This window comes from Gopherus flavomarginatus, chromosome 12 (genome assembly GCF_025201925.1).
Source record: "Gopherus flavomarginatus isolate rGopFla2 chromosome 12, rGopFla2.mat.asm, whole genome shotgun sequence".
NCBI classification, from domain to species: domain Eukaryota; kingdom Metazoa; phylum Chordata; order Testudines; family Testudinidae; genus Gopherus; species Gopherus flavomarginatus.
This window is the reverse complement of record NC_066628.1, coordinates 38,577,426-38,604,448: the sequence shown is the minus strand read 5'-3', so window position 1 is coordinate 38,604,448 and position 27,023 is coordinate 38,577,426. Positions and strand designations below refer to the sequence as shown.

Below are 27,023 nucleotides of genomic sequence, written 5' to 3'. Positions count from 1 at the left end.
CTCCAGCCAGTATTCAGCTGCTTTAACCACAAGACCAGCCTTCCTTCTCCTTCAATTCCCTGCTTCATTCACTACATATCTTCCAATGTCTGCAACAAACACAGCAGAGGTTCTACTGACAACAGCCTCATTCACTACATAGCCTGCCTCCTTTTTCCCTCCCACTCTTCTCCTATCCAACCTCCTGCACCCCCACATTGCCTGCCCACCTCCCACGCTGCTATGCATTCCCCTATATTGACTCGTGCCCCCCACCCCATATCACCTTGGCTCCTATCCCTCCTCTGATCCTACTCCTCCATTGTCCCCCGCCCTTTGCATTCCCTTCAGGTACATCCTCCCCACACTGCCTGAAAACCACCAGGGGAGCACTGAAAGCACATGCAGAGAGTCTTCTTACTCTCACTTCTGGTACTTGGCACCACAGCGGCTTCTGGCAGATAAGAGGAGCAATTGCAGGAAATCATAAAACAGGGTTGGAAGGGACCTCAGGAGATCATTTAGTCCAGGACCAATCCCCAGACAGATTTTTACCCCAGTTCCCTAAATGGCCTCCTCAAGGATTGAACTCTCAACTCTGGGTTTAGCAGGCCAATGCTCAAACCACAGAGCTATCCCTCCCTAAATGGAGCCCCACTTGGAGCATGCTCAGTACGGATGGAATCTTTGGAGAATTTAGCTGCCAAATGAACAGGTCTCTCATGAGCATATGCTGAGATTTTGTTGGAGCCTGATTACCTGGAACAATTTGGGGACATTTTTACAGGAACAGCACAAGGCATATCCCTGATGCTAGGGCAAATGTCTTTCTCCAAAGCACGCAGGCACCAGCGCTTCAATGATTGTATGAAGTTTTTAACTTGGACAAAACAATGTACTTTTCCCTAATCTCTGAAACATCTCAACCATTTTAGCTAAAATTTCCCCCGAAACATTCAGCTTAAGGCAGACACCCAAATCTCAGACCACACAGTTAAAGTTTGGAAAAGTTATAAACAACTGAAAACAGGGTATTATAATGCAAAATGTTACACTGCCTTTACTATAGGCAGTACTCCCAGCTTTGCCAACAATTACAGCCCCAGCATCATCCATGTCACATTGTGCCCTACCCAAGCATGGCCAAGGATCAGAAACTGACTCCAAACCCTGAAATTCTGACCCAACTCAAAGGGGAGAATCTCAGTTCAGCTCATTCCTTCAAGCATTTTGGTAAACTGATTGCAGGCATGGCCCTCCTTGAGGAAAAGTGCAATGTGGGAGTGGGTCACACCTGTCCCCCTACCTCTCCAATCATGCCATTCCAGATGCCACGCACTATCTTCCCATGTTTTCCATTGGTTACCAGGTAGAGATCATAGGAGAACTTCACTGCCTTGGCCAGCTTCTTCAGGATATCAATGCAGAAGCCCTTGCAGCAGAGTTTGGTGTAGGGGTCCACAGGTCCATCCCCACTGGAACCGGACATTAAAAATAAAAACCAACACACACACTGGTCACTTCCTTCAGAGGATCTCCATGGTAATGTCAGAGCCATTCCACCACCTATGCCACCTCGTGCAGCAATGCTAATATTCCACTGTAGGCAAATGCAGGGCCCGACTAGTCCACAGAGTGCTCAGGAAGCAGCACTAAGGTTGCAGAGCCTGATTCTCACAGCCCTGCATGTTAGGTCATCATGTCCATGCAAAGCGAGTGTAAAATGCTACCATGCCAGAATTCTCCCCCCACATGCCACCAGCCATGGTGTTTCAAATGCACTTTTCACAAGAGCAAAATGTCAACATAAGCAGCTTGATTCTCTGCTGCCCTGCCCCTCGTGTAGAAGTTAGAACTGACGCAAAGTAAGTGCAATATACTACTGGTCTGGTCTGACTTGGTAGCAGTTTACACTCACTCTAGACTCAACTTTGCACTGGTGTATATGACTGCACAAGGGGCAGGGTGTTGGGGAGTTAAACCCAAAGTACAGTTAGGCAGTGAGGAATCAGGACCATAAAGCAGGTTTAAATTACAAGGAAAGACGTGGCCTTGCCAGTCAGCTGGAAGAATAATTTCCCAGGGAGCTAAGAGGTTAGCTGCAGAATACCAGTTGCTCCCCCGGGAAAGGAGCACACGTCTCTCCACATGGGGGTGAAGGAAGCTGCTGAGTAACGTCTGTGATCCCTTGTGTGGGGAAGCATAGCTGCAGAATAGCTTCCCGATTCCCAGTGGGAGCAGGGTGTATCCTTCCACTTGAGGAAGGAAGGGAGGGAGAGAGGGAACTGTGGAAATGGCAGGGCAACAAGGGGAGCTGCTCCAGCCAGGAAATGAGAGAGATGCTCCAACAGGCTGTCTGACACAACCTTGATCGGCGAGTTGCAGAGGTCAGCCATAGGCAAGTGATTAATGAACGTGCACAGGCCTGCCTGGCTACGTCCCTCCGGGGGCACTTTCCAGGCCAATCTCCACGGCCACCTTTTCAGAAGGCTGTCTCGGGGGAGTCTTGGATGCAGCTCTGGATCTACAGGCTGTCCCTCCACACACAGAGCCCTGGAACTGTAATTGATGGGCCAGGGAAGCAGCCAGTCTGGTGGGAATACACAGCATTTATAGACACTGAACTGATACCCCAGAGTCTGCTCCAGGGGCTTCTCACTGTGTCGGAACTAAAGTCTAGCATGAGCCAGAGGTTCCCAGCTCTGACAATCAGGACTGGACTGCAGCCCAGTTCTACGCAGCATCTCCCAGCTGTGAGCATCAGGCCTGACATCAGAGCTATTACAGCCAGCGTAAGAAATCCTGCCTAAAATTCCTGTACTGAATCCTGGCATCACATTAAACTCACACCAGCCACATTCTTGTCTGCAAACACTCTGAAAGCACTGCCTGAGCAGAAAGCACCATTTTATGGTGAGGTTGCAGCCTGCCCAGTTCTGCTCCTTGCTTGGGCAGGGCATGGAACACCTGACGCTCCCTTCTACCAGCCTTGTGAGAAGCAGAGCATGGGCATGTCTAATCCTGCTCCAGCACACCTGGGGCAGCTGAAGATGAGAGCTGCAGCATGGCACGGCACCTCCAGCAGCCCATCCGCCTGGCTACTTACCTGTTGGTGTAGTTGGTTTGCTTCCGGCAGGGCACAGTGTTGCGCACACAGATGCCAGAGGCCGGGTCCGTGTTCTCCACAATCACAAAGGGCCTCTCTTCAAGGGTGGCCACAGTGAGGTGGCGATTATCCGACACGGGCTGCAGGAAGGAGCCATAGCGGGGCCACACTGGGTACTTCATGTGGAGGATCCCCTTCTCCCATTTCCCCACCTGCCCGAGATTGGAGAACAGTGTTACTGTCCACACAACAGGGGAAATGCCCGCGACTGCCTGGCAATAGTGCATGTGAAGTTATTCCTGGGGAGGAGGGTCAATGCAGGCCCTTGGCTTCCGACAATCACCACCTTCGCAGCACTGCTGTTCAACAAGAGGAAGAGACAGCACGTCAGGAAAGTTACAGGTAGGTCTGGATATCAGGGCAGCCTGGCCCTGAATGGACAGTAGAGCTCTGATAGGCAAACAGCACAGCATTGGCCCGCTAAACCCAAGGTTGCATGATCAATCCTTGAAGGGGCCATCTGGGGTGAAAAATCTGTTAGGGACAGTACTTGGTCCTGCTGTGAAGGCAGGGGACTAGCCACAATGACCTTTTGAGGTCCCTTCCAGTTCTACAAATTAGATATATCTCCATATTAAAAAAAGGAAATACTGTGTTATAAAAAAAAAACAACAACAGACCCATTTTGCCTCTCCCTCTGCCTTTGAGCAGATACAGACCCCCTTGGATCGATCCCCTATTACAAACCAGTCAGTTGCTTCGCTCACCACCTTTGGGGCAGGATGCAGCACGCAGCAATACCACTTCCAATTATCCTGCAGCTTTACTTTAGGAAGGCTGAATGTAATTAGCTACATTCAGTCAGCATCTCAAAGTTAACTCCCCAGCTCTTGCAAAAAGATCTGTGGGATCTTTAGTGACCTGTAGTGTTTGTTATACAGCTCATGCCAAAGATGGGATGTTCCCCACCCAAAACCATGCTGGGGCAGTGGCTCAGAGGGAAGAGAATCCCTCCTAAATCACTAAAGCCACTTACTGCAGCCTCTCTGTTTTCTCAAGCTGCTCCGCTTCCAGCTCGGACCCTGATCATTCCCTGAGACATGCCACCTTGGGCTGTCGTCTGGTTTGCCTGAAGGCTTCTTCCTACCTTGGTGCTTTTCACCCTCTCAGAAGAAAGCAGCCTGTCTAAAAGAATATCAGACCCAGGTGCAAACACACTCCAGTGCTCCTAACCCCTGAATGCTGGGAACAGAACTCTCAATACTAATCACATCAAATGCTAGCCTGATTTTAAACACTGCAGTTCAGAGCGAGAATCCCCCAGTATCCCAGCTGGTGTGAAATAAAACTTCAAATAGCAGCAGCAGGACTCGGGGTGGGTCTGGGAGGCCTATAGGGGGAGTCATCAGTGGTATTTAATGGGAGCAACCAGAGAATGGGGATCTCGGCTGCAGAAGCATAACTGGGAGTAGTTACAGAGAGTGTGATGGAGTCTGTGAAAGGAGGAGCACCAGGGGGCTCAACAGACAGAATAGAAGGGGTTATCTAACAGGAGTATGAGGAGTCTCTAAAGGGGTGGTCAAGGTCACGTAGGAGCCAACCGAGAGTATGTGGGGGAAGTAAAAACACAAGGAAGCCTCCAAGTGGAGGAGCAGGAGAACATGAGATGTCTAAAGAAGCTAGGGGGCTTGGCAGCTAGTTTGTGGCAGTCTCCAGAGCACATGGTGGAGGGACCCTAGGAAGTGCATATAGGTGTTCCTGGGGATGGGGGTGGTAAGGACACTGTGGGTACCTAAAGAAGGTGTTTGGATTGGTTGCCAATGGGAGGGGAGTGAAAGAGCTTGTCACAGGTCTTAGTGGACCTGGAATCTCGAGGGAGAGAAGCCATTGGGTAGTGAGTCTGGAGCTACTGAGGCACTGGGGATGGGCGGGTGCAAGCCTGTCCATTGCTAAATCCCCCTGCCCCCACTATAAGGGGAGGAGACACAGGACCCAGGCATGAACTAAATCCACAGGATTAATGAAAAACGGATGGGAGTGAAGGTCACAGGGATAAAATCAGGGATCCAAAGGGAGACACGGAGCAGAGAACCCTGGACAGTGTTCTCCTCAAAGGAGTCCAGAGAGGCAGAGGAACCCTGTCCTGAGACATGACATGAGGAGGCTCAGAAGTCGTAAAAAGTCTGGAGCAGACGGAGCAGCAGAGTGTGGCAGTTCCTACGTAACTCTTTAGTAGGATGTTATCTCCAGACAGCAGCCTCTTCTCTCCTCCATCCCTTCCCGTGTTGGTTTTAACCTATAACACCCAGCAGATGCTGTGCTTTGCAAGGGGGAGGTGTTCCTGAGTGGCCATGTCTTAAAAGGGAGGGTGACGACTGCAGGTGCTGGAGGGAAAAGCAGCCCTTACCATCTCCCAGAGCCGATGCTGGTTCAGTGAGATCACTACCATGGTGGGGCTCACCAAGTAGCCACCTTCGTTGAAGGAGAAGTCCCTGTGTTCCCACGTCACGTTCAACAGGTGCCTGTGGGGGGAAATGAGAAGCACTGTGGCCAGGGAAGGTGGGAGCTTCCCAAACAGGGCTAGCAACCTCTTTTCCTCCCACAGACGCCATCACCAGCATGGGCTAACTCAGAGAGCCCAGCTTCCAGCCTGGCCTCTCTACCCATCACTGCCTCTAGGCCCATCTGGCAGCCCCCTCTAGCAGACAAGGCCCTAAACTGAGGAAATCTGGGTTCTAGGGCTGACTCTGCCACTGACTAGCTGAGTCACCTTGGGAGAGTCACTTCACTGTTGCCTGCTTCTGTTTCCCCACCTGTCAAGGAGCGATAACAACCCCCTTTCTTGGTAGCATGTTCTGAGATGTAGGGCTGGAAAGCACTATACAAGAGTGGAGCTTTGTTATCCTTTCCTCAGTATGGGCCACAGTTATAAGTCCCAGGGCTAGGCTGCAACAAGGCTTCCCAGACAAAAGCAACCTGAAGGGACACTAAGGCAAGGAATCTGCATGGAGCGAGATGGCAGGAGACGAGGGAGAGCTCCACCTGTCTTACGCTTTTACATCAAGCCTATCACCACAGTCCCAAGATACTGGCAATACATTACGTGACTGATCGACAAATTACCCCCCCCTACCCCCTAAGCTTCCACCCTGCTCCCTCACAGTCCAGGGACCAGAGGGAGGCACAGATGCAAAGCCAGACAGCACTCCAGCGATTTAGAGACACACAAAACATAGCTGATATCCCAGGATCTTAACCCCTCCCACACTTTATTTTCCCTGAGAGTGTGGTCTGCCAACAGGCTAACGAGCTAAACGGACAGAACATTCCGAATCAGTTAACAGGGCATGTGGGGGAGGGGAGCATTGGGCACAGAGTGGCAGCAAGGTCACTGGATTGGCACAATGCCTGCGTGTGCGAGCCAGGTGCTGACATATTCAGCTGTAGCGCACAAGAGCAGCCTGGTGACTGGTATCACTCACCCTCAGTGTCATTCCTTCAGATAGGTGCCCTTCTCTCTCATCACACATTCTCTGCCCCTCGGTCTCCTTCCTCCCATTACCCAGCTCTCCCCTCCCTCCCCGGTGAGTCAGTGACTCTGTGGGACTATTTCACCCAAGCAGCACAGGATTTTCCAAACCCAGAACCAAAGCCCCTTGCTCAATTAGCCAAGGGTCACACTCCAGGAGAGTTAATTAAAAAATGTTGCGCTCAGACAGGTCCTTCAGGCTTTGTAGCCTGGCCCTCCCTCTCCTCTTGCCCTCTGTGCCTGCTGCCTCCTGCACTTTCCCTCTGTCTATTGTCCTCCTCCTTTGCTCCACACTCCACATTGGTGGTGACCACGCTGCTGCTTTCGACCTGAGCGAGCACTTGGAGAAAGAGAGAGAGCTTTCCCTCTAGACCCATCTCGCTAGGGTCTATCTAGCTGTGGGGCACAATGGGCAAGTCACTGGCCTTGGAGTCTGGACACCTGGGTTCTCTTCCTGGCTCTGACCTTGTTGGTGACCCTGGGCAAGGTAACATTCCCTGCTGTAGGTCTTTAAGGGGTGTGGGAAAAAGTGAAGGAGGCAGAGTTCTCTCACCCCCAGGAAAGGGTGGTCCCGGCAGCTCAGAGCTGAACAGGAAGCAACCCTCTACTAGCCAGGAGGTGGAGCTCAGCATCGTTAAGCTGATCAATGTACTGGGCCCTCACACTCTCTGATGCTGATCCCCCCCCACTTTCAGGAGGTCTGGGGGTGGGGGAATTTCCCCAACTGGTGGAGTTCAGTATCAGTGGATACTGCCAACCTACTCCTGCCCAAGGAAGCGTACCTCCAGGCCTCTCAGAGCTTTATCCCCTTCTTTCCTGATCCCCACTATGCAAATCGCTACGTCCCAGCACTGCTGGTGGCTACCCAGGAGCAGCTTTCCCAGGCTGACCTGTAGAAAGTGCTGTTGGCGGTGGTGGTAGGTGGCGTCTTACAGTCCTTGCCCACATCTGGGAGGTACCCGTGGGTCCTGAAGTAGCTCTCAGCCCCCATGGCAATGATGGCCACGCCGTCCCGAACCTTCAGCCTCAAGCTCATCTTCCAGCTCTCCGTCACCACGCTGATGAGGCCGACGGGGAAAGAGACAGGCGGGATCTCCATGTTCCCCACTGTCAGGCTAGGCACAATCCAGATGTAGCCGGGCCCAACCAAGCCTGCCTGCTCCGCCACCTGGAAGAGGTACACAGCCTCCTCCCGCGAGCAGTACACAATCATCACCTGGGCATCGATCTGCCGTAGCAGCCGCTGGGTTTTGGAGTTGCTCCTATCCTGGGTCATCTCAAAGGTCAGGACATCCTGGAGTTCCCAACCAAAGTAGCTGGCATCTGTGAAGGAACGGATAACATCCACGAAGATGTTGTACCCTGGATACAGGCTGGTGATGACCGCAAAGGAATCCCAGTCATATTCCTCCAGGACTTTGAAGATCACCTGGATCTGCTGCTCGATGGAGACTCCCAGCTGCAGGAAGGCAGAGCCAGGCTCCTGGAAGAGAAAGCCACCCATCATAGAGAGGAGAATGGATTAGCAACTGGTTAAGTGCAAAGAGCCCCAGGGTACCAGTCTTCTCCCCTTTCCTCTCTTAGAAACTTTCACAAGCTGAAGAGGTCACCACCAATCCAGTTTCCCAGTTCCCAGCCCTATGACTAGCATGGATAGACTGCCCAGTCTTGTGCTCACAGTTCAGGGCTAAGAGTCAGGAAACCGGGTCTGTCTCCACCTCTGTCATTGGCTTATTGGGTGACCTCAGGCAAATTACTTCACCCTGCTGTGTCTCCGTTTTCCCCCACCCCCACCCTGTAAAATGGGGATAAAAACCAGCTATGTAACTGCCAGGGCTGTTAAGAGGATGAATTAATGTTTGTAAAAGTGCTATTGAAATGCCAAGGATTATTATTGCTCCTATTTGCAGTCCAGCATCAAACACTTATCTGCTATTCCAAGTCAAATATTTCTCATTCCCAACCCTCTCTTCCCTTCCCCCATTTCTTATCCCAGTGGTTCTTCAAATTGCTTCACTCTGCCGAGCAAGGGAGGACCCCACAGACCACTGGTGGCCTACAAATGATAGTCTGAGTCTTATCCCATATCTACTCAGCCCAGTCCTTATATACCTTTCCCTGAGACCGTATCTTCCATGCCTTATCACTCATTTCTCCTGATTCTGGATGTTGAATATCTGCTTCCCACTCCAACAGGATCAGGGATCTCCAGTTTTCATAATTCCAATTCTCAATTATATTTCATTCCTCACTTTGTACATTCTGAGCCCTTCCATTTTCAGCCCTGTATCTCCCAGACTGCCCATTCCAAACACCTACATTTTACTTATGATCCCATAGGCCTTAAAGTTTGCCAGTATGAAGAGATCATCTCAGCAGTGCCAGGAAATGGTGGAAACGCCATTGCTTGGGATATAGAAAATTAGCCAGTTTAGGATTTCCCCCTATAATATATTCACTGATGTTCTATCCTGTCTGAGAGGGATGGCCTAGATGACCTAAAAGGCCCTTTTTGTATTGAATTTCTATGACTAACTCTTCCTTTGACCAAAATTCATCCTCAATTTAAATTTTTCTGCAACTTCAGAAGAGACCAACATTTTGCTTTACAATTATGAAAAAATGAAACATTGAGTGAAAAAAAAATCTGCCTGGTGAATTAATGCCATTAAACTTCATTTACACCTGTCCAATACCCACATTGCCTTTTCAAGAATCCCACTGGCTGGCTCCCTCTCTCCCACACCACTCCAACCATCTGTCCCTCTCATTAGCAAATCTTAACTGATCTGATTCCATCTTAAATGGTTTATAAAATGGAATTTGCAGAAGGTCACAGAGAAGGCAGTGGGATTTTTTGGTGCAAACTGCCATAATCTCCATTGAATTGTATTTCCAGGGAAACGTCAATCAGTCCCCCTGGAGATGAATTCCCAGGTAAACTCAGAGTTGTCAGGCAGATACATTGCCTTGAGGGGAGACTACTCTGGATTTGAGAAGCCTGTTGTAGAGGAGTTTGCAACCAAGAGACATACAGCTCCACGGAAGAAACAGAGGACATCCCTGCAAATGAATGAGAACCGTAGCACTGCTGCAGGAATTAAACCCTCTGTAAAATATAAAGAGAATCCTCTAGGAGGAAATGGAAAGAAGCAGAGAAAGTGCTGCAGCCCTCTGGATCCAGCGCACAGCAAATTCAAGGCCCCTTTGGAGCTTGATTCTGATACTCTTAATCATGAGTAGTACCTTACACTCTAGCAATCCTATCAAGCTCAATGGTTGATGGTTTTGTGGGCATAAATGTGCACCACAATTAACTGCAGGTGCAAGTTACACACACAAAGCTTTCTGATGGCACCCATAAGTCAGGAAGCTATGCATGCAAACAGGGTCATTTGAGCCAGGTACAAAATTTCAGGCAGTATTATCTGCAGGCACAAATCTGCACCCACAGAAATGGAAAACAAGCTAAGGCCCTTTTGAACATCAGTCCCAAAGAGAGATTCCAAACTGCTAAAAAAAAAAAATACATGTGAAGGGTTAGAATAGATCAAGACCTAGCTCCAGGGTTCTATGTTTCCCACTTAGTACAATGCATTTCTAGGGGGCAAATCCTGCACACTCTCCATGCACAGAACTCTTACTGAAGTCAAAGTCCACTCTCAGAGGGCTAGCAGGATCAAGGCCTGGTTTTGCACAGACATGACGTTCACACAAACTGCATCCCAACACGCCTTCCAGACTTACATGGGTATGATAAACATGAGCAGAGGGGAACTCAGAGGTGCAGCCGGCAAAGAAAGGGGTTTCACCAGGGAGCTGTGAAATCAGTTGAAGATCAGACGAGGCAGAGAGATGCAAGGAGGCTGTTTGACATGGAAGGACCCTTGAAGGAGACTATTGCACCAAGAGTGGCCAGATTGCATGCAGTGGAGCAGAGAGGCTGGTGCTTTGAAGAGTGTAGGCAAGAAAGATGATAGTAGGGTGAACAGCTGTCCCAATTTTATAGGGACAGTCCTGATATTTGGGGCTTTTTCTTATATAGGTGCCAATTACCCCCAACCCCCATCCCAATTTTTTACACTTACTATCTGGTTACCCTAGGAGATAGAGATAAGTTACAGGAGACTGTTTGGAGCAGGGCCATGGAAGATTTGGAAATCGGGTCCATGACAAAGAGAAGTCCCATCTAATGCATTCACACTCTGTCAGTACAGCTCCTTAAGACCAAACGTCAGTGTTAGGGGACCGACACATCCCTGTCCGAAGAGCTGAGCCCCTCCTTCTGCAACACTTCATGTCCTGGCTGCATAAGTAACAGAGCCAGTGCTGAGAACTGGACTGGGTTGTCTTTTGTCCCAAATAAAAGCACCGCTATATCGTAGTGATCTTCCCCACTAAAAACAGCCTGGGGGGCAATCTTCCTATGTGCTCTAACACGCCTTCCCCCCAACCTATTCCCCGCCTCTAAGGCCCTGTATCATAGTGCCACTTCCTTCAGTCAGGGGTCTTGGCAGCTCATTGCTGCCTCTCCTGAGTTGGCTTGTAGCTCTCTCCCAGATGGAGCTGGGCATGTTAATATCAAACTTCAAGCTCACTGTGGCTGGTGAAGGGGCTCAAGATCTCGATTTTAGGCATTGCTTCTGGGCAGGCCAGGAAAGGACCCGTAATGTACAGTGTTTCCCATAAAGCAGCATTTGGGCACAGTCTCTTCTCAATCTCTTCCTCCTCCCTCAACTCTTCGATGGGATGATGTTGTATTTTTTTATTGGCTTTTAAAGATCTGCTAATTACATAAACTGCCCATGAGAACCTGGCATCAAACTTCCACAAACAAACATGATCACATTTGCAGTGAACCAGGCGCAGGGAAATCTTTACACATTTCCCTGCAAGCAGATGACAGTAACAGCATCTGACACCCAGCGATGGGCAAACAAGCTAAAAATAATTACCCAGCATGCAGTCCACCTGTAAGAAATTGGAGTGCCCTGCAGCAGCCTAGGTAATGCATGTTCAGCCAGCTTGAGCTGGTGATTTAAGACACAACTGCCACAGCACGAAACATGGGGCTGGATTCCATCCTCACCAGCCTGAGCTGAATTCCAATGGGCCTGGCGGGGACACTATCTGTCTTGGGAGCCTTTGTGTGGACTGTGGTGACTTAGGACCACATCCTGTGAGGTGCTGGGCACCTTTAACTCCCACTAGAGTCAGCAGTGTGTGCTCAGCACTTGCAGGACCACGATCTTGGCAGGAGAGCTTCAGGGACCAGTCCCCAGGGACCTACGTCTACACTGCTGCTGGAGCTGTAGCACCCAGTCGTGTGGACATACATGCATGAGCTCTGATCAAGCTACCTAAAAGTAGTGGTGTGACCACACCTGCACAGGTGGTGGCTCGGACTTGTCACCTGGGGACATGCCTAGGGTCTCAGGACAGTGCTCAGGCAGCTCGATCAGAAAGAGCACATAGACCTCTACCAGAGCAGGGAGTTACATCTCCCAGCTGCAGTGTAAATGTACCCATAGAAGATATGGCACACCCGAAGAGGATACCAGTCTACTACTGCTGCCACCTAACTGAGTTCCTCCTTTAGTTCAGGTAAGGGAGATTCATGCTCTGGTGCTGAAGTTCCCAGATTTAAACCCTGTTGACACCCATGGCAGGCCAAGGGGGTGTCATTACGTATACATAAAGCGGAAGAAGAGACTATAGGGCCTGATCCTGAGACACTTCCGTGGGGCTCAGTGACCATTTCTCAGCACCAGTGTCCTAAAGGAAAGCTGCACTAGTTCAGTGGTGTCCCCTCACTCGGTGTGGGCAGGGTGGGCCCTGACTTTCCCACTGATTCAGAGAAATTTCATCTGCTACTATCATCAGGCTCCAAGCTTACCTTGCTGGGCCTGCTTTGCCTGCGCTGCATGAGATACATTCTGAGAGGCAGCCACATACACAGCCACTGAAGGAGTTCTCAGAACCGTGTTTAACAAACCCTTCCAATGTCCTCACATCTCCATTGTGGTAAGTGTCCCAGAGCAGCTGTCACTTCCCAGTAGGAGTTCCAGTTTGAAGATGCAGAGCTGGACTCAGGGAATGGAGCTCCCATGTAAACGTGTAAGAAAGAAGGGATGTTCACAGCTGTCATAGGGTAAGTGGTACTCAAAGGAGTGGGGGTGGACAGTGAGAGTTAACTAAACAGGGGCATTTGACATAGATGTTTATGTCCTAGATCAGGGATCGGCAGCCTTTGGCACATGGCCTGTCAGGGAAATCTGCTGGTGGGCTGGGATGGTTTGTTTGCCTGCAGCGTCCGCCGGTTCAGTCGATCGCAGCTCCCACTGGCTGTGGTTCAACATTCCAGGCCAATGGGGGCTGCGGGAAGTGGTGTCCAGCACATCCCTTGGCCCATGCCACTTCCCACAGCCCCCCCATTGGCCTAGAATGGCGAACCGCAGCCAGTGGGAGCTGCGATCAGCCAAACCTGCGGACGCTGCAGGTAAACAAACCATCCCGGCCCACCAGCGGATTTCCCTGACAGGCTGCATGCCAAAGGTTGCTGACCCCTGCCCTAGATTGTGAGCTAATCAGATCCGGGATCATTTTTTCTGAATGTTTGAAGAGCACCTTGCTCATAGAGGGCACTACCAAAAACTGATAATTAATAATAATAGATCTTATCTTACAATCACTGTGACACTGTCCTGCTTCCCCATGCATTCAAATTCTGTCGTGCATTTCCTGCATCTTAAAATACATAAGAACAGCCATACTGGGTCAGACCAAAGGTCCGTCTAGCCTAATATCCTGTCTTCCAACAGTGGCCGATTCCAAGTGCCCCAGACGGAATGAACAGAACAGGTAATTACCAAGTGATCCATCCCATGTCACCCATTCCCAGCTTCTGGCAAAAAGAGGTTAGGGACACCATCCCTGCCCATCCTGGCTAATAGCCTTTGTGGCTCTATCCTCCATGAACTTATCTAGTTCTTTTTTGAACTATGTTATAGTCTTGGCCTTCACAACATCCTCTGGCAAAGAGTTCCACATCACCTGATTGTTAAGAATATAGCTGCTGGCCTACTGAGCATTGCAGACACTTTAGACAACATTTTAGTGATTTGTTCTTCCCTGAAAATAAAATGATTGGAAATTTATATATGCACGTGAGGGGCCAGATCCCCAGCTGATGTCAACTGACACAGATTGGTTGACTTCTATGGAGCTGTGCTTATTTACACAAGCTGGGTATTTGGATCTATATATTTAGAGGATTTCATGAGTCTCCCTAATTCTCCCTCCTCCTCCCGCTCACCGTCTCCAGATATAACCAATGAAGAGATTTCACCTTGGGGGTCAGGACCACGGCAGAGCCCCCGCTGATGCTGATGATGGGCACCTGGGTCTGGGAGGATATGAAGTCCAGGATCTGTGCCACAGCCTCTGTGCCAATGTTGTCCTCAAAGATGATGCCGTGGATCTTGGTGCTGGCGAGGATGTTGCAGATCTGAGTCAGAAGGGTGCCGGGGTTGGTGTCGTTCACAATCACCGTGACTGGGTGGATCTCCAGAGGCAGGTCCAGGAAGCTCTGGTGAGTCAGACGGCTGTGGATGTGGAGAGGGTATGAGGAACCCCCAAATACCACAGCCACATTTACCACTGGCTCCCCAGGGCTTGGCAGCAGGAGATCCATTATGACAGCTGAACAGCTCAGCACCATGGACAGTACCAGAGTGTGCGTCAGAGCTCTGCCCATGTCCACCACCGAGTCCCTGCAAACCCAAAGCAAACAGAAACCAGGGTGGGAAAGGGCAACAGACAGACCTGAGTGCGGACAGGGTGGGTGGCCCAGAGGGAGAGGGGGAGCAGGGAGAAAGAACAAGAACTTAGCAGGAGAGGGGCTTAGAGCCTGGTAACAGGGAGAGAGGCGCCTGCCAACAGAAGCCCTGGCAACAGGGCTAGGAACACAGGTAGCACCTGGGATCCTGTGCACCATGAGTCACCCCCACTCCTGCAGGTCAGCTCTCCTCCGCACAGCTCCATAGACCCCTGGCTTCAGGGCATCACACCGTGTTATCAGCTGCTTCTTCACAGAAACAATCAGGGAATGAAACAAGCTAGGGACACAGTGATCCCCCATTTCCAGGTCTGCAGGCCTCTCCCCTTCTCTCCGATGGCTCCTACTCTGCACCTCACTGCCTGCTGCCCTTACACTTTTCTCCCTTTGATCCCCAGCCCCTCATCCCCCACTCTACTGCATGCTGCATACACTGGTTAGCAGGATGACTCAGCTGTCACCAGCCCCACGCTCAGCCTTTGAAGGGCACCTCCCATGTGCAGGGATCCCAAGCCCAGGAAGTTCTGGATCCTTCAGTTCAGAAATGTCAAAGCCAGGGGCCTGGACTTGGCTTGAAGCGTTCCTGGCTGTGGGGCACTTTTGCTGAGCTGACCCACAGGGCGTCCATCTCACGTCTCTGATGAGTGCTCGGAGGATATGAAAGGCTGAAGCCCCATTCATTGGGCTGAATGTATCCCCCTCAGCAGGGAGGTTTCCAGCCCCTCCCTGCTCGGTATGCACTGCACCCCACATGCCAAAGCCAAGCGGAGACTTAGCAACAGTCAGTCACACTGCACCCCTTCAAATGCCCCTCTTTGGGCACCATCCAGCCATAGGGGGTGGAAGCAGCTCCTGGGGTCAGCTCAGCTCCTGGGGTCGGGCAAGGGTGTCACTCAAGGCCAACAATGGGTGCCTTCCCATCAACCCTGGGTCAATGCCCCCCCACACACACTGGCTGAAGTCAAAAGGATGTGTGCATGCAGAATGTATGGGATGATCAGATCCCTGATATTCAATGCCCCCCCTTCCCACTGCTCCTAGCCCAACCCCCCATCCATTCCAGTGCCCCTACCTTCCCACCGCTCCCCCCGACCCAACCTCCCAATACCCCTCCACTGCTCCCTCCAGCCTACCCCCCAACCCTATAACTCTAGTGTTTGCTGGCTCCTTTCACTCTGGGTGCAGGCTCCCTAGCTGTTCTCTCAGCTACTATTGCTGTGAAATTCCTTTTTTATTTCCTTTCACTTCCCCCATTTTTCATAGCTCTGTTTTATCACACACGAAGAGGGAGTGGACAAAGAAGCAGAAGATGCAAAGAGTTGGAGGCTACTTTGCCTGGCTCTTTGTACACCAGACAATCACTTCAAAGATTTAAAGTCAACATCCTCCCAGCCGATCCATCCAGCAGCTCTTTCACCTGCACTGTGGGTCTCTACAGCACGTTCCACACTTGCTGACACTGCTGGCAGGAGAATGGTGCCCTTAGCCACACAAGGTGCTGGGGCTTCCTCTCCCCATACTAGACAGAGTGGAAGATCCAATTAGAAGCCCACAGATAGGGCAATTTCCTGCATATCCTTGGGAAACCTTATTGACTTAAGCTTAATTGTCTTTGGGATCCATTGTATTAATTGCAAAGCTTGTATATTATTGTGGGCCAGGACTGCATGTGACCTCTCTCTGGGGGAGATGTGAGGTGAGGCCTGGGAGTCCAAAAGATTACACTGAAAATGTGCCAGACAAGAATGGACTTTTGGGACAATAAGCGTCAAGTGAATTTCCTGGGGAATGCCCAGGGAGAAGTTAATGCAAATTCCCCCATCTCTAGTGATGTCTTTTAAAGCTATGCCCTGAGGAGTGGATCACTGTCTGCAGATTACCTGTTTCTGGAGACAAGATCAAAGGCCTGAGTTGTAGAAGAAACAGATGAACTGTCCAGCCTGGTTCTGGTTCTGAATCTGAATCTGAGACAGTGATAAACTTCCATGGGGAAAACCAAATTGAGGGTTTGAAGGACTGACACCTGCTCTAGGTTGGAATTGGGGCGACCTCTGCTAAACTTTTTACCATGTGTGTAAGTTCTTCTGTTGTTTCAAATTGTTTTTTTCTATAATGCTTTCACCTTAAGAATAAATGTGCTTGCTTATAAAGAGCCGTGTGATAATTTATAACTGCAGGCAATACATCAGGCATAGCCTCTGGAGAGAAAGCACAGTGCAGACGCTGGCCTGTTTAGGCAGTCTGGCTTCCTGGGAATATCAGAGTGTAGGCAGGGAACTGTGCAGCCTTGAAAAACCCGTGGTCAGGAGGGAGAGAGATGCAGATCTCCACCCAAGAGAGGTGATGGCTGAGGAGCCAGGAGCCTACAGTGGGTGTCCTTAGTGGACCACAGAGGAGGAATATATGTGCAGTTGCCCTGAACTGTGACACCCACAGAGAGTATAAAAGCTCTAGCACTGTATTACTCTGAGCTAAGCGATGACACCAGTCACAGGGTGGCTGGCCCTTTAAGGGGAAGTTGGGCCCAGCCTCCCTTGGGATGGATCAGCTACCTCCTGCTGAAACTGATCAGCTGGGGATCAGATGATTATAAAAGCCAGCAAGGAGGCCAGTTAGGGGAGAGAGCTGCAGGAGATACTGGGAGAAGGAAGGTTTGCCCTGTGACAGGCCCTGGAGCAGGATGGTTTTCAGGCATATTGCCTGGAGGAATAGGGAGGCTGTGCAAGGAAACCACTGGCTTTGGTGAAAAGCAGCTGTTGGATTTACATGGAACTGTCGTATTTGGGATTCGCTGAAGACAGTTGGGCAAAAGGCCTGAACAGCCTCTGGGCATGGTGTGAATCCTTGCTGGGCTGGGGATGCAGACCTGCAGCCTCCAGCCCCATTAGTTGACATGGCAGAGGTCTGAGTTTGGGGAGCTCAACACCCCAGTTTTTAGCCCTAATGCTAGGTATGCAGTTGGACTGATGTCGTATATACAGCATGCAGTCACACTCGTTACAGCCTCACGGTCCCCATGTCCCTTGTATGGAACAGGCCTCCTGAAAGCTCTCTGTGATCTCTCGGACACACTGCACAGGCTCTACTCTGTGCTATTCCTATCTAGAGCATTGCAGCCTGAACGACGGTACTCAGGAACACAGCACTTCTGTAGCTTTTCAAGGGTGGCTCTTAATGCACCTTGCAAAGCTGAGCAGGAACCATCATCTTCATCTTGTAGAGAGGGAAACGGAGGCACAAAGAGGGGAAGGGACTTGGCCAAAGTCAAGGACTCCCCATTCAGTGCCTTATCCTCCTGCAGCTCTCTCTCCTTGCTGGCTTTTATAAACATCTGATTCCCCCTGCTTCCTTGCTATATCAATACATCAGAGCCCACCTGGGTGGCATGAGTTTCATATTTCAGTCAGACAATAGACTACATTAGCCCCCCGACATACAGACAGACAGACACTCCTGTGGCACGTTTTGCATGTGGTTAGAGAATTCAGAGGTGAAGGGGTTAAACAAAAGCACAGTTCTCCTTGTCTCCATCCTTTCCTCCTGGTGCCCTTTGTTCCTCAGCAATTCAGGCTCCAGGCGCCTTTGAATGTTTTTATATTATTTTAAATGATCTTCAGCAGCAATATTGTCTCCACTTCCCCATTCCCTTCCCTCCCCGGCCCCAGCTCTCACCATCCCTGGGCTGTCAGTCACCCAGAGAACTGCTTGCCTTCTGTTTTAAATTAAAAAAAAAATGTATTTCACAGGCTGATAGGCACCTTCAGTTCCATCAACTCAAAGATTAAGTACCCAGGGTAATAATAAAATATTTAAACTTTTGAGGGGAAAAAAATGAGCTGCAAGTATTTTGGAGAAGGCAGAGGTTTAGGCAGCTAATCCCGCAAAATGACGACATGAACAAGCCCTGCAAAGTTCAGGGAGATTCTAATTCCCGTGGACTTCAGCTCAGCTGGAAGATGGACACACCAGTTAAGCCTAGGGAACTTATTGCTGAGGACAGGAAGCTAAATATCCCTCCTCCAGAACTAGCCACCCCTGCCTCGAAGGGCCCATGAATGTCTGGCAGGGACTGCCTCTTCCCTTCCTGCCCTGTGTATGTTGGTTTCATTATTATTTGCCAAATAGATTTTGATTGGCACCAGATCCGGCCAGTGGTCAGACTGGTGCAGTACCCTCTCTGACAGTAGCTAGATACTTTTAAGGAAGAAATTCCAAAGTGGGGAATTATAAAATAGCCTGTCCGGAAGGGAAGTTTCTTCTAAACCCAGTCACTTACAAGTCATTTTATGCACTGAAACAAGAGGGATTAGAAGCATCTTCCACCCTATGTAGGGCTAGAACCCACAATCCTCAGCTCAAGAGGCCAGTGCCTTATCCATTAAGCTCCTAGGGCTCCATGAGAAACAAGGTTGAGTCAAAAGAGATCAAAAACTGAACCTGCCTCCTTGCGGCTCATCAGCTCTGAGGCTTTTGTCCAGACTCTTCTCTGATTCTGATGCACTATTTACCTTGGTCCCTGGCTCCACAGTGTCCCTCCCACTCCACCCATGAATCACACAGCCAAACCCGCAAAGATTCTTACAACTGGCAGTCTTAGTGTGGGGAGACCTCTGGGTGATGGCAGCTTCCCCCACCCCTCCAAGCAGTTCCAGGGTAAAGTTAATAGGATGTGTGCACACAATCTATGGAGCTGCTCTTGGGTTTCCATTTGATATAGAACAATAATTCTAGGCAGCAGCTTAGCTTATGAGGACCCAGTTCTGTTCCCAGTGAAGCCATGGGGGAAAGCCACATGCTTTGCAATGGGAACAGGGTTGGGTTCTAAGTCACTGAGGGCCCCAATTATGCTTCCAGGTTCCATGCCTAGATCTACCTTTCAAACAGCAAGAAGCTTCAAACACACCTGCAGCAGCACTTCCCCACTCCAGCACCAGCCCACCCCTTTCACCAGACTCTGAGGAAGGTACTCTTGGGGTCCAGGAATCACCCCAGGGGAGAAGGCTGGCTTTGGGGGGAGAGGGATGTGCATCATTTCCCACATCAGCCACATAGTGCTCAGAGTGGAAATTCCCTGGCTGGAGGCTACATTACATACACCCTCTGTGGCAGGGAATCAGGGCTTAATGGGGGTCCCAAAAGCAGCATGGTGCTAATGCAGCTGCACGGCAGGGGAGCAGTTGAAGGGCTCTGGATCTCCAGTGCCATCTCCATTAACCCCTCTCTTCCCACTCTTCACCCCTCATACCCATGTGGATCCCAGGGGAGCCACAGAGTTTGGGGTCTGGCCTGACAGCTCGTCCGGGGGGGGGGGGGGTGGGCAGAAACTCCCATGCTGCAACCCCAGCAGGATGGCTGGAGAGAACCTTGCTGAGCTTTCTGCCCCCTCTCATGGGGCACCACAGCAGGCATCCGGCCTCAAGCTGCACTGTCCAAAACACAGTCTCCTGCTCTGTCGACAGGTGTTCCCTGGTGCATCCTGCTGAGAAGTGGCCCCATGTGGGTGACTGAGCTCTTGGGGCAGGCACTGTCTTTGCAATATGGGGGTGTATTGTGCCCATCCCAACTGGGCCTGTGACCTGCAGGCTCCACCCTGATAGAAACAACAGACACCAGCCAGTGACTCAGCTAACCAGGGACAGTTAGCACATGGTTGCAAAGTTTGCATTTGTATCTAGATGCCAGATGTCCTCCCCTCCCCCAACATATTGAGATGTTTGGATCCAATTATGTCGCTGTGTTATTTATATTGTGGTAGAGCCGAGGACCCCACTGTGCTAGGCACTGTACAAACACAGAAAAAAAAACCCACAGTTGCTGACTCAAAGAGCTTCCAGTCTGTCTTTGCCTTCCTATAGCACGTTCCATCGGAAGATGTCAATGTGCTTTGCAAACCTTAGCGAAGACTCTCACCCTCCACTGCAAAGTCAGTCAGTAATATCATCCTCCTCGCACAAAGGGGAAACTGAGGCACGTGGCAGTGGATTGACTTGCCTCAGGTCACTCAGCAGGTCAGGGACAGAACCGAAACCCCTGTGCCCTGTGCTTTAAGTGCAAAGCTGCCCCACTGAACCTTTCCCTTCCACATGCAGTGCTGACTGACCAATCCAGAGAGGATCTTTAATGGATGAGTAATGAAAGGAGATCTTTGACTGTCCTCTGATGTTAAGAGCCGGAATGGAGCAAGAGGGAGGCTCCTTTACACAGTGACACCAGCCTCCCACCCTGCTATTGACACAAATGCTGGTGTCACTTTTGCAGCAAGATGTTGGCTGTCAGCAGGAGTCTTGCAAATGCCAATTGCAATTAAAAGCTGTAATTCCAAACGCATCTTTGCAGGGAGGAGCACCTCCCACCAGGGGATCTGCAGCCTGCTGGGCTGCACACGCAGTTTCACATCCCAGGCCCTTCCCTTTCCTCATGCTTTTACTCCTCTCCTTTCTTAGCAATGAAACAAAGCAGGGATGGAGTGCAAAAGGTGGGAAGTGGAGCCTGCAGCACAGGCCTAGAAGACAGGACCACCCAAGTTCTACTCCTAGTTCTGACACTGGCTCCCTCTGCAGCCTTGGGCAAGTCACTTAACCTCTGTGTCACCTCTGGAGAATGGGAATAAGACTATGTAAATGCACTTTCTCCTCCAGCTAAGGGGGATGAATCAAGTTACAGAGGAGGATTCGGGTTTGTAGAAGAGCTCCACATAATTGCAATAGCTAATATTATTAATAATAATTAAAGCCCAACTGGAAGGTTTCTAGCAGAGGAAGAGCCATTTTTAACATAGGCACTTATTGAATTGCACCTCTACTGCACCAGCTGCTGGTCAAGATTGTCAGCACTGGCAAGGACAGTCTTTGTTCTGTGTTTGTCCAGCACCTAGTACAACAGGGTCTTGGGCCATGCCCGGGGCTTCTAGGCTCTACAATAACACAAATACTATAGTGATGAGATTTCCTTTTCATTCTCTCTCCACAGGCTAGAGGAGGGCTCAGCTCCAGCTCTTACAGAACAACATGCAACAAGTCTCGCCCCCTTGGACTCTCCTGGATCTCCTCTGGGAATGAGAAGCCAGGTTGCCTTTATGCATTAGCAGGTGAGTGACCCCTGCAGCAACCTGCACAGTCACAGCCCCATCCTCCCCACCTAGCAGGGAACCTGGTGTTCTGTTGCCAATAAGCGTAAGGTCCCCTGTAAAGAAGCACCACTAATGCATGGCTCAGTCTCACAGCCTGGCAGCGAGACCAGACGGGGAAGCCAATGACTCTGTCCTTAGACTAGAGTGATGGGCAAAATGTGAGCACTGCTGGGTCATTGATTACCCTCATCCAGTGACCGGGGGGAAGGCCCTGCAGTTTTCTCCTTGCTAGGGAGCCAATGGAGAACAGGAGATCAGCAGTTTGCCTCAATCTGATTTCTGTCCTCGAAGAGAAGTTTAGGTCAAATCTGACAGGAGAACCAACTCACCCACTTGACTCTCTCCAGCATCTGCTCGTATTCAGGCCAGGACTGGACTGAATTCCCAAAACCTCTCCAGATAAACCTCAGCTGTTCTGAGCAGTGCAGTTTAAGGGTTAGATGGAGGGAACGGCAGGAACAAAGTGATGCCTTAATACCAGGCTATGGAAACCTAGGACTCTCCCACAGTTCTAGGGTTCACCGTTACACTCATTGCCACAGGAAAACAGATAGTTGACCCCAGCCTAGCACACCACACACCCAGTCTCCCCACACACCTGCCTGGGCTGGAGGAGGAAGAATCTCTTACACTCTTGCTGTGAATTTCCAGGTATTTTTAGTCCTGCAATAAATAATTCATAGGGAATATGGCATCAACTACCTGAGCTGAGGAAAAAGCCTCTCTTAAAAAACAGTGATTTGCCCGTTTAATTTCTCCTCAAGGACATTTAAATATACTTTAGGCAGCACTTTGTCCTCACAGCTGCTGATCAGATTTGTTTGCACCTGACACATCACTAAACATAATCAACTTCTCATCATGGCTCAACCATTAGCAGCTCCACAAATGGTCAAAGTCCCCTCCTTCCAGTGAGCTGGCTGCAATGGAAGGAGTCCTCTCTCTCCGTGGCTACCCTGCCTGAGCTGGTAACAGACCCCTTGTTGTTGCTCCAGCATCCTCCCCAAAGCCAACATCCTGATTGGCAAGCTAGCTAAAGACTCAATGTCGGAAGATGCCAAGCACTCAAATCCCAATCCAGCAAAGCACTTAAGCAGGTGGGTTAAGTATTGACTTTAAACAGACTGTTCACCTGCTGAATGTGCTAAAGTGCTTTGCTGGATTGAGTCCAAAGTGCTCAGCGCCTTGCAGGATGGACCCCTAAAGTGGCAAACGTTCCCACCACCCCACCGTTAGCACCCTGAGATGATAAAGGTGGGTAGATTGACACAAACACAGGAATTAACTCACCCACTGCTGAAATGCATCCAGGGCTAGATTGAAATGTAGCAGCTGCTTATAACCCAAGGACAGACTCTGACTGAGAATACCCTCCCCAGTTCTGACTGCAGGGGGAAATTGAGGTCAACAGAATACAATGATATCAACTGGAACTTGGCCAGACCCTAACTCTTACAATGCAAGTGCTACAGAATCTTTAATTGCAGTAATTGGCAGGACCTCCCTCCCCTCTTATATCTCCTATGAAGAGGGACCTCAAGCACCAAACTGGGATTCAGTTCCAGCACAGAGGAATGGTACATGCCTCCTCACACTGGGAAATTCATCCTTTTCTGACCACTGGCGGGAACACCTGGAGTTTGCAATACCATGTCACTGCCATCCTTGGCGTTTTAGGACCATTGGCTGTACCACCTGTCTTTGACACCAAGGAGAAGGTTCTTCCTGTAGGCCCAGCTGAACCAGTGCAGTCTGCACTGTTTCTCCACAGCATGAGCAGCATCCCCTGACTCTTGCAGCTACTCTGGTTTAGCCACTCCCCTCAGAATGCAGTGCCTCATGCTTGGAAGACACCCCAAAGCCCCTTCTTCCCAACAACAGTTCTGGAGAATGACGGGACTGGTGCTTCAGGAGTCTCTGAACACACTGGGACAACGGTGGCGATAAGGTGCCTGGAGAAGGTGCTGAAATCGATCTGTTGGGAAAACGCCCTCATGCAGATGCACTAAGCCATCAGGTGGGTGAGCCACTGTACAAGCCATTTCACACAATCAGCCCCATCTAGCATCAGGGAGAGGAGCATCCCTCAGTGGATCACCAAAGGAGGACTCCCCTCCAAGTCATGACCTGGGCCAACCCTGCTTAGCTTGCCAGAACTCCCTAGAACCCTATTTCCAAGGGTCTCCTAATGAAAGCAACAGTCTCTAGGTACCTCCACCAACAACTAAACATTCCTTTATCCTGGGAACTTCTTTAGCTTATGGTGCAGTTTCTCAGCCAATGGCTCCTGTCAGTCCCTGGTCATCACATATACATCTTCAAAGGAAGGGAACTGCCATACTGGTATTTTGGAGTAGCATCCAGTTACAAGGCTGCTTACATGCTGTTGGCTGTGTCTGTCAACTGGAAGGGGGCTAACGGAATGAATGCATTCCCCTATCCACAGGGCTGCAGCTAAGACCCTAGGCCCTGAGGCAGCAACTCTCCCAAATAAGCCAAAAGGGAGCGTTCCCACCAGCCAAACCAATGGGAGCCACTGAGTGAAGCCTATCTCATCAGGAACCTCTTCTTGCCGATTTTACGGACATTGCCAGCAAAATTAATCTCACTTAGTTCAAATCTCGCCTGAAAATGTATTTTAAAAAAAAAAAAAAGCATGTGTCACCTCCTCTGGCCCTGGGAGGGGCAGGTTATGGAGGTGCAAATTCAGTCCACAGGGGTGAGGGGGAAGTCATCCAGGGGACTGGCTGGGTGATAAAGTAGCTGCATTGATAAGCTACATTGACTTCAGTGGTTGGATTGAGAGTAAGGGGCCAGCAGCCAACAGGGTGGGCACAGCAGGCCCTTGGCAGGGGGGTGTTGTAGAGCAGAAGATACTTAAGTTTCTGACCAGGGGACCAAACATCCCAGACTGAATTTGCACCTCCATAACCTGCCCCTCCCAGGGCCAGTGGAGTCACACATGTATTCGTTTAAAAAAAAAAGCAAAAGCATCTCCTGCCCACCTGCCCCCCTCCAAAGCCAACTTTGTGTAAACTTAGCAGATGCCATAACTGTATCCCAGGAAAGATGCTGTTTAAGCTAAAGGAGTAAATTAGATCAGTCACTGAAATTGCTGGATGATCTCAGTGGGCATGAAGGGAAGGAATCAGGACTCAAGTTCTATGCCTGGTTCTGTCACTGACTATGTGATCTTAGCCTCTGTCTCAGTTTTCTGGTCTGTAAAATGGATATAGTAATACTTTGATCTATTATTATTCACTTATCTAGAGGCCCCTATCAGGAATTAGGGCTACTTGGTGCAAGGCATTATCCACACCCCACATAAGAGCTAGATCTCTTTATCCCATCAATACCAGCTTGTACCTACCTATTTTACAGGGATGTTGCAAGACTGAAATAAATAGTAATCATATTTATTTTAAACAGGAAAGGGGTCAAACCCACCTCATTTGGTTTCGTTTTAATGGTATGTACCCCAGCACGAGAGGATGTGGTGAGGGGGAAATGTTGGAGGGAGAGAATGAATTAATAAAAGAAATCAGGAATGCACACAATAGAAAGACTGATGGTAAAAGGGGGAGGGGGAGAAATCAAGCAAAACAAAACTGAAGTATGAAAAAACTGCATCAAAATAACATCGAGGGCTGTGGCAAAGCTAAGAAAAGCCCAGGAAATTAAAAGCTAATGTTCAGGTTCTGCTCTTTGGCATTGACAAGACCCTGTGCTCGGGGATTTACATCCCAGATAGATCTGATTGCATCCCTAAGCACAGAGTGGTGAATACACTTGGGATACATTTGGGATAATTTCCCATCTTGGGTCAGCTTGTGCCTCATCCTTATGGTTATTTACACTGGGAGGAGAGATGGAGAAGAAAAGGGTCATCTTTGCTCAGTTGGCTAGTTTTTGTTTTGGTGCAAGCTGTGGGTTTTCTGTTAGTACTAACCCACCCACCGTAGTCCCTTTAATCCACATTGTAAAAAGCCTCTAAATAAGCATCACATAAGTACTTATTTAGAGAAATTATTTAAAAGGCAGATTATCAGCCTGAGGGAGGCTGGCTGCTGCTGTGTGATGAGTGGCAGGTCAAAGCATGTGGCCCATTTGCGGACAAGGTAGAAACTGGGAGACCATAGAGTAAGTGTCCACATCTGTAAAACTGGGATAGTAACACCTACTTCCTACCGGGGAAGGGGCAGGGGGAAAGAGAATAATAGGCCTGAGTCCATTTCCATGGAAGCAAACAAGAGGTTTGCCACAGATTGCAATGGGAGAAAGACTGAGCTTAATGCACTTTGAAGATTTGAGCTTTGAGCAGGGGATTGGACTAGATGACCTCCTGAAGTCTCTTCCAACCCTAATATTCTATGAAGATAAAGACCACTATATAAATACCAAGTATCATGAACACGCAAGCTCCAGGTTCTGCTTAAGGTACTGATGGTGCCTTCAGAGACCCGAAAGCTTGTTCTGTGTATTCTGCATTATCTGTTGATCCAATAAACGGTGTCACACTCTCTTGTCAGCTCTGCCTTAAGAAACAATATGGCTCCAAACATTTTTCCAACCCAGTTATGCAAACAGTTGTTTTATGATCACACCATTGAGCTTAAAGTCCGCAATGGTTATTTCCTTAGGGTCTGCCATGAAAACTTGTATTTACCATACTGTCAGAACATAGTGTGGTTGACAACAACATATATGGAAATAGATGAATGGCAGAAGGGTAGCAAACAAAACATTTTAATGCTTTGGTGTTTGCTTTTAAGCTAACAGAAAACAAAACAAAACAAATGCCTGCATTGCATGTTATAGACCGAGTGCCTGCAAAATGTCATTTTAAAAGCAACAATCTATTGAGTTTTTCGTATACTTCCACATCCTAAAGCCAGACAGGTTTGTGTATTTTAATTGATGTGATGGATGAACATTACTTGTATTTTAAGCATCTCTTTATTTTCCCCGCAAATGCTGAATGTTGGGGTCTGACATGGAGAAAAGCTCTTGCAGACATTTTAACTTGAGGGATTAAATAAAAAAGAGTCCTGCTACTTAAAAAAAACAAACCTTAACTACAGAAACCTCCAAACCTGAGAATGCAAGTGAAAAATGTGCAGTGTTGTGGGGAGAGAGGAAAAATAGCGAGTTGTTGATATATTTAAAGTAATGAAATCAATGCAACCCTCAGGTGAGAAATACTGAACAGAAGCATGACTGGGGGAGGAAAAGGAGAAGGGGAAAGCAGGAGGAAGGGTAGACTATTACTATATGCTTGTCATTGCATGGATGAGGGAGAGGGATCTATCAAGCAGAGCAAATGATGGGAGTCTAGACTGAGCCAAAAAGAGGGAAAAGCTGCAAAGGATTGTAAGTTTTCCCAAAAGGAAGATATTCCAGCTTCCCTCTGCCCCCCAACCCCCATCATTTTCCCCCTTACTTT

The 27,023-nt window shown here is 49.5% G+C and overlaps 1 protein-coding gene across 1 annotated transcript in view; it reads right to left on the bottom strand.

Moving 5' to 3' along the window:
* Positions 1-27,023, bottom strand: part of GRIN2C (glutamate ionotropic receptor NMDA type subunit 2C) — a 46,935-nt gene that overhangs the window by 19,017 nt on the left and 895 nt on the right. Inside the window, exons 2-6 of the mRNA XM_050920843.1 lie at positions 13,963-14,386; positions 7,505-8,097; positions 5,493-5,607; positions 3,086-3,297; positions 1,286-1,454 (exon numbers count right to left, since the gene is read on the bottom strand). Coding sequence (XP_050776800.1) covers positions 1,286-1,454; positions 3,086-3,297; positions 5,493-5,607; positions 7,505-8,097; positions 13,963-14,370 — 1,497 coding nt within the window. The 5' untranslated portion in view covers positions 14,371-14,386. The remainder of the gene's footprint in view (positions 1-1,285; positions 1,455-3,085; positions 3,298-5,492; positions 5,608-7,504; positions 8,098-13,962; positions 14,387-27,023) is intronic.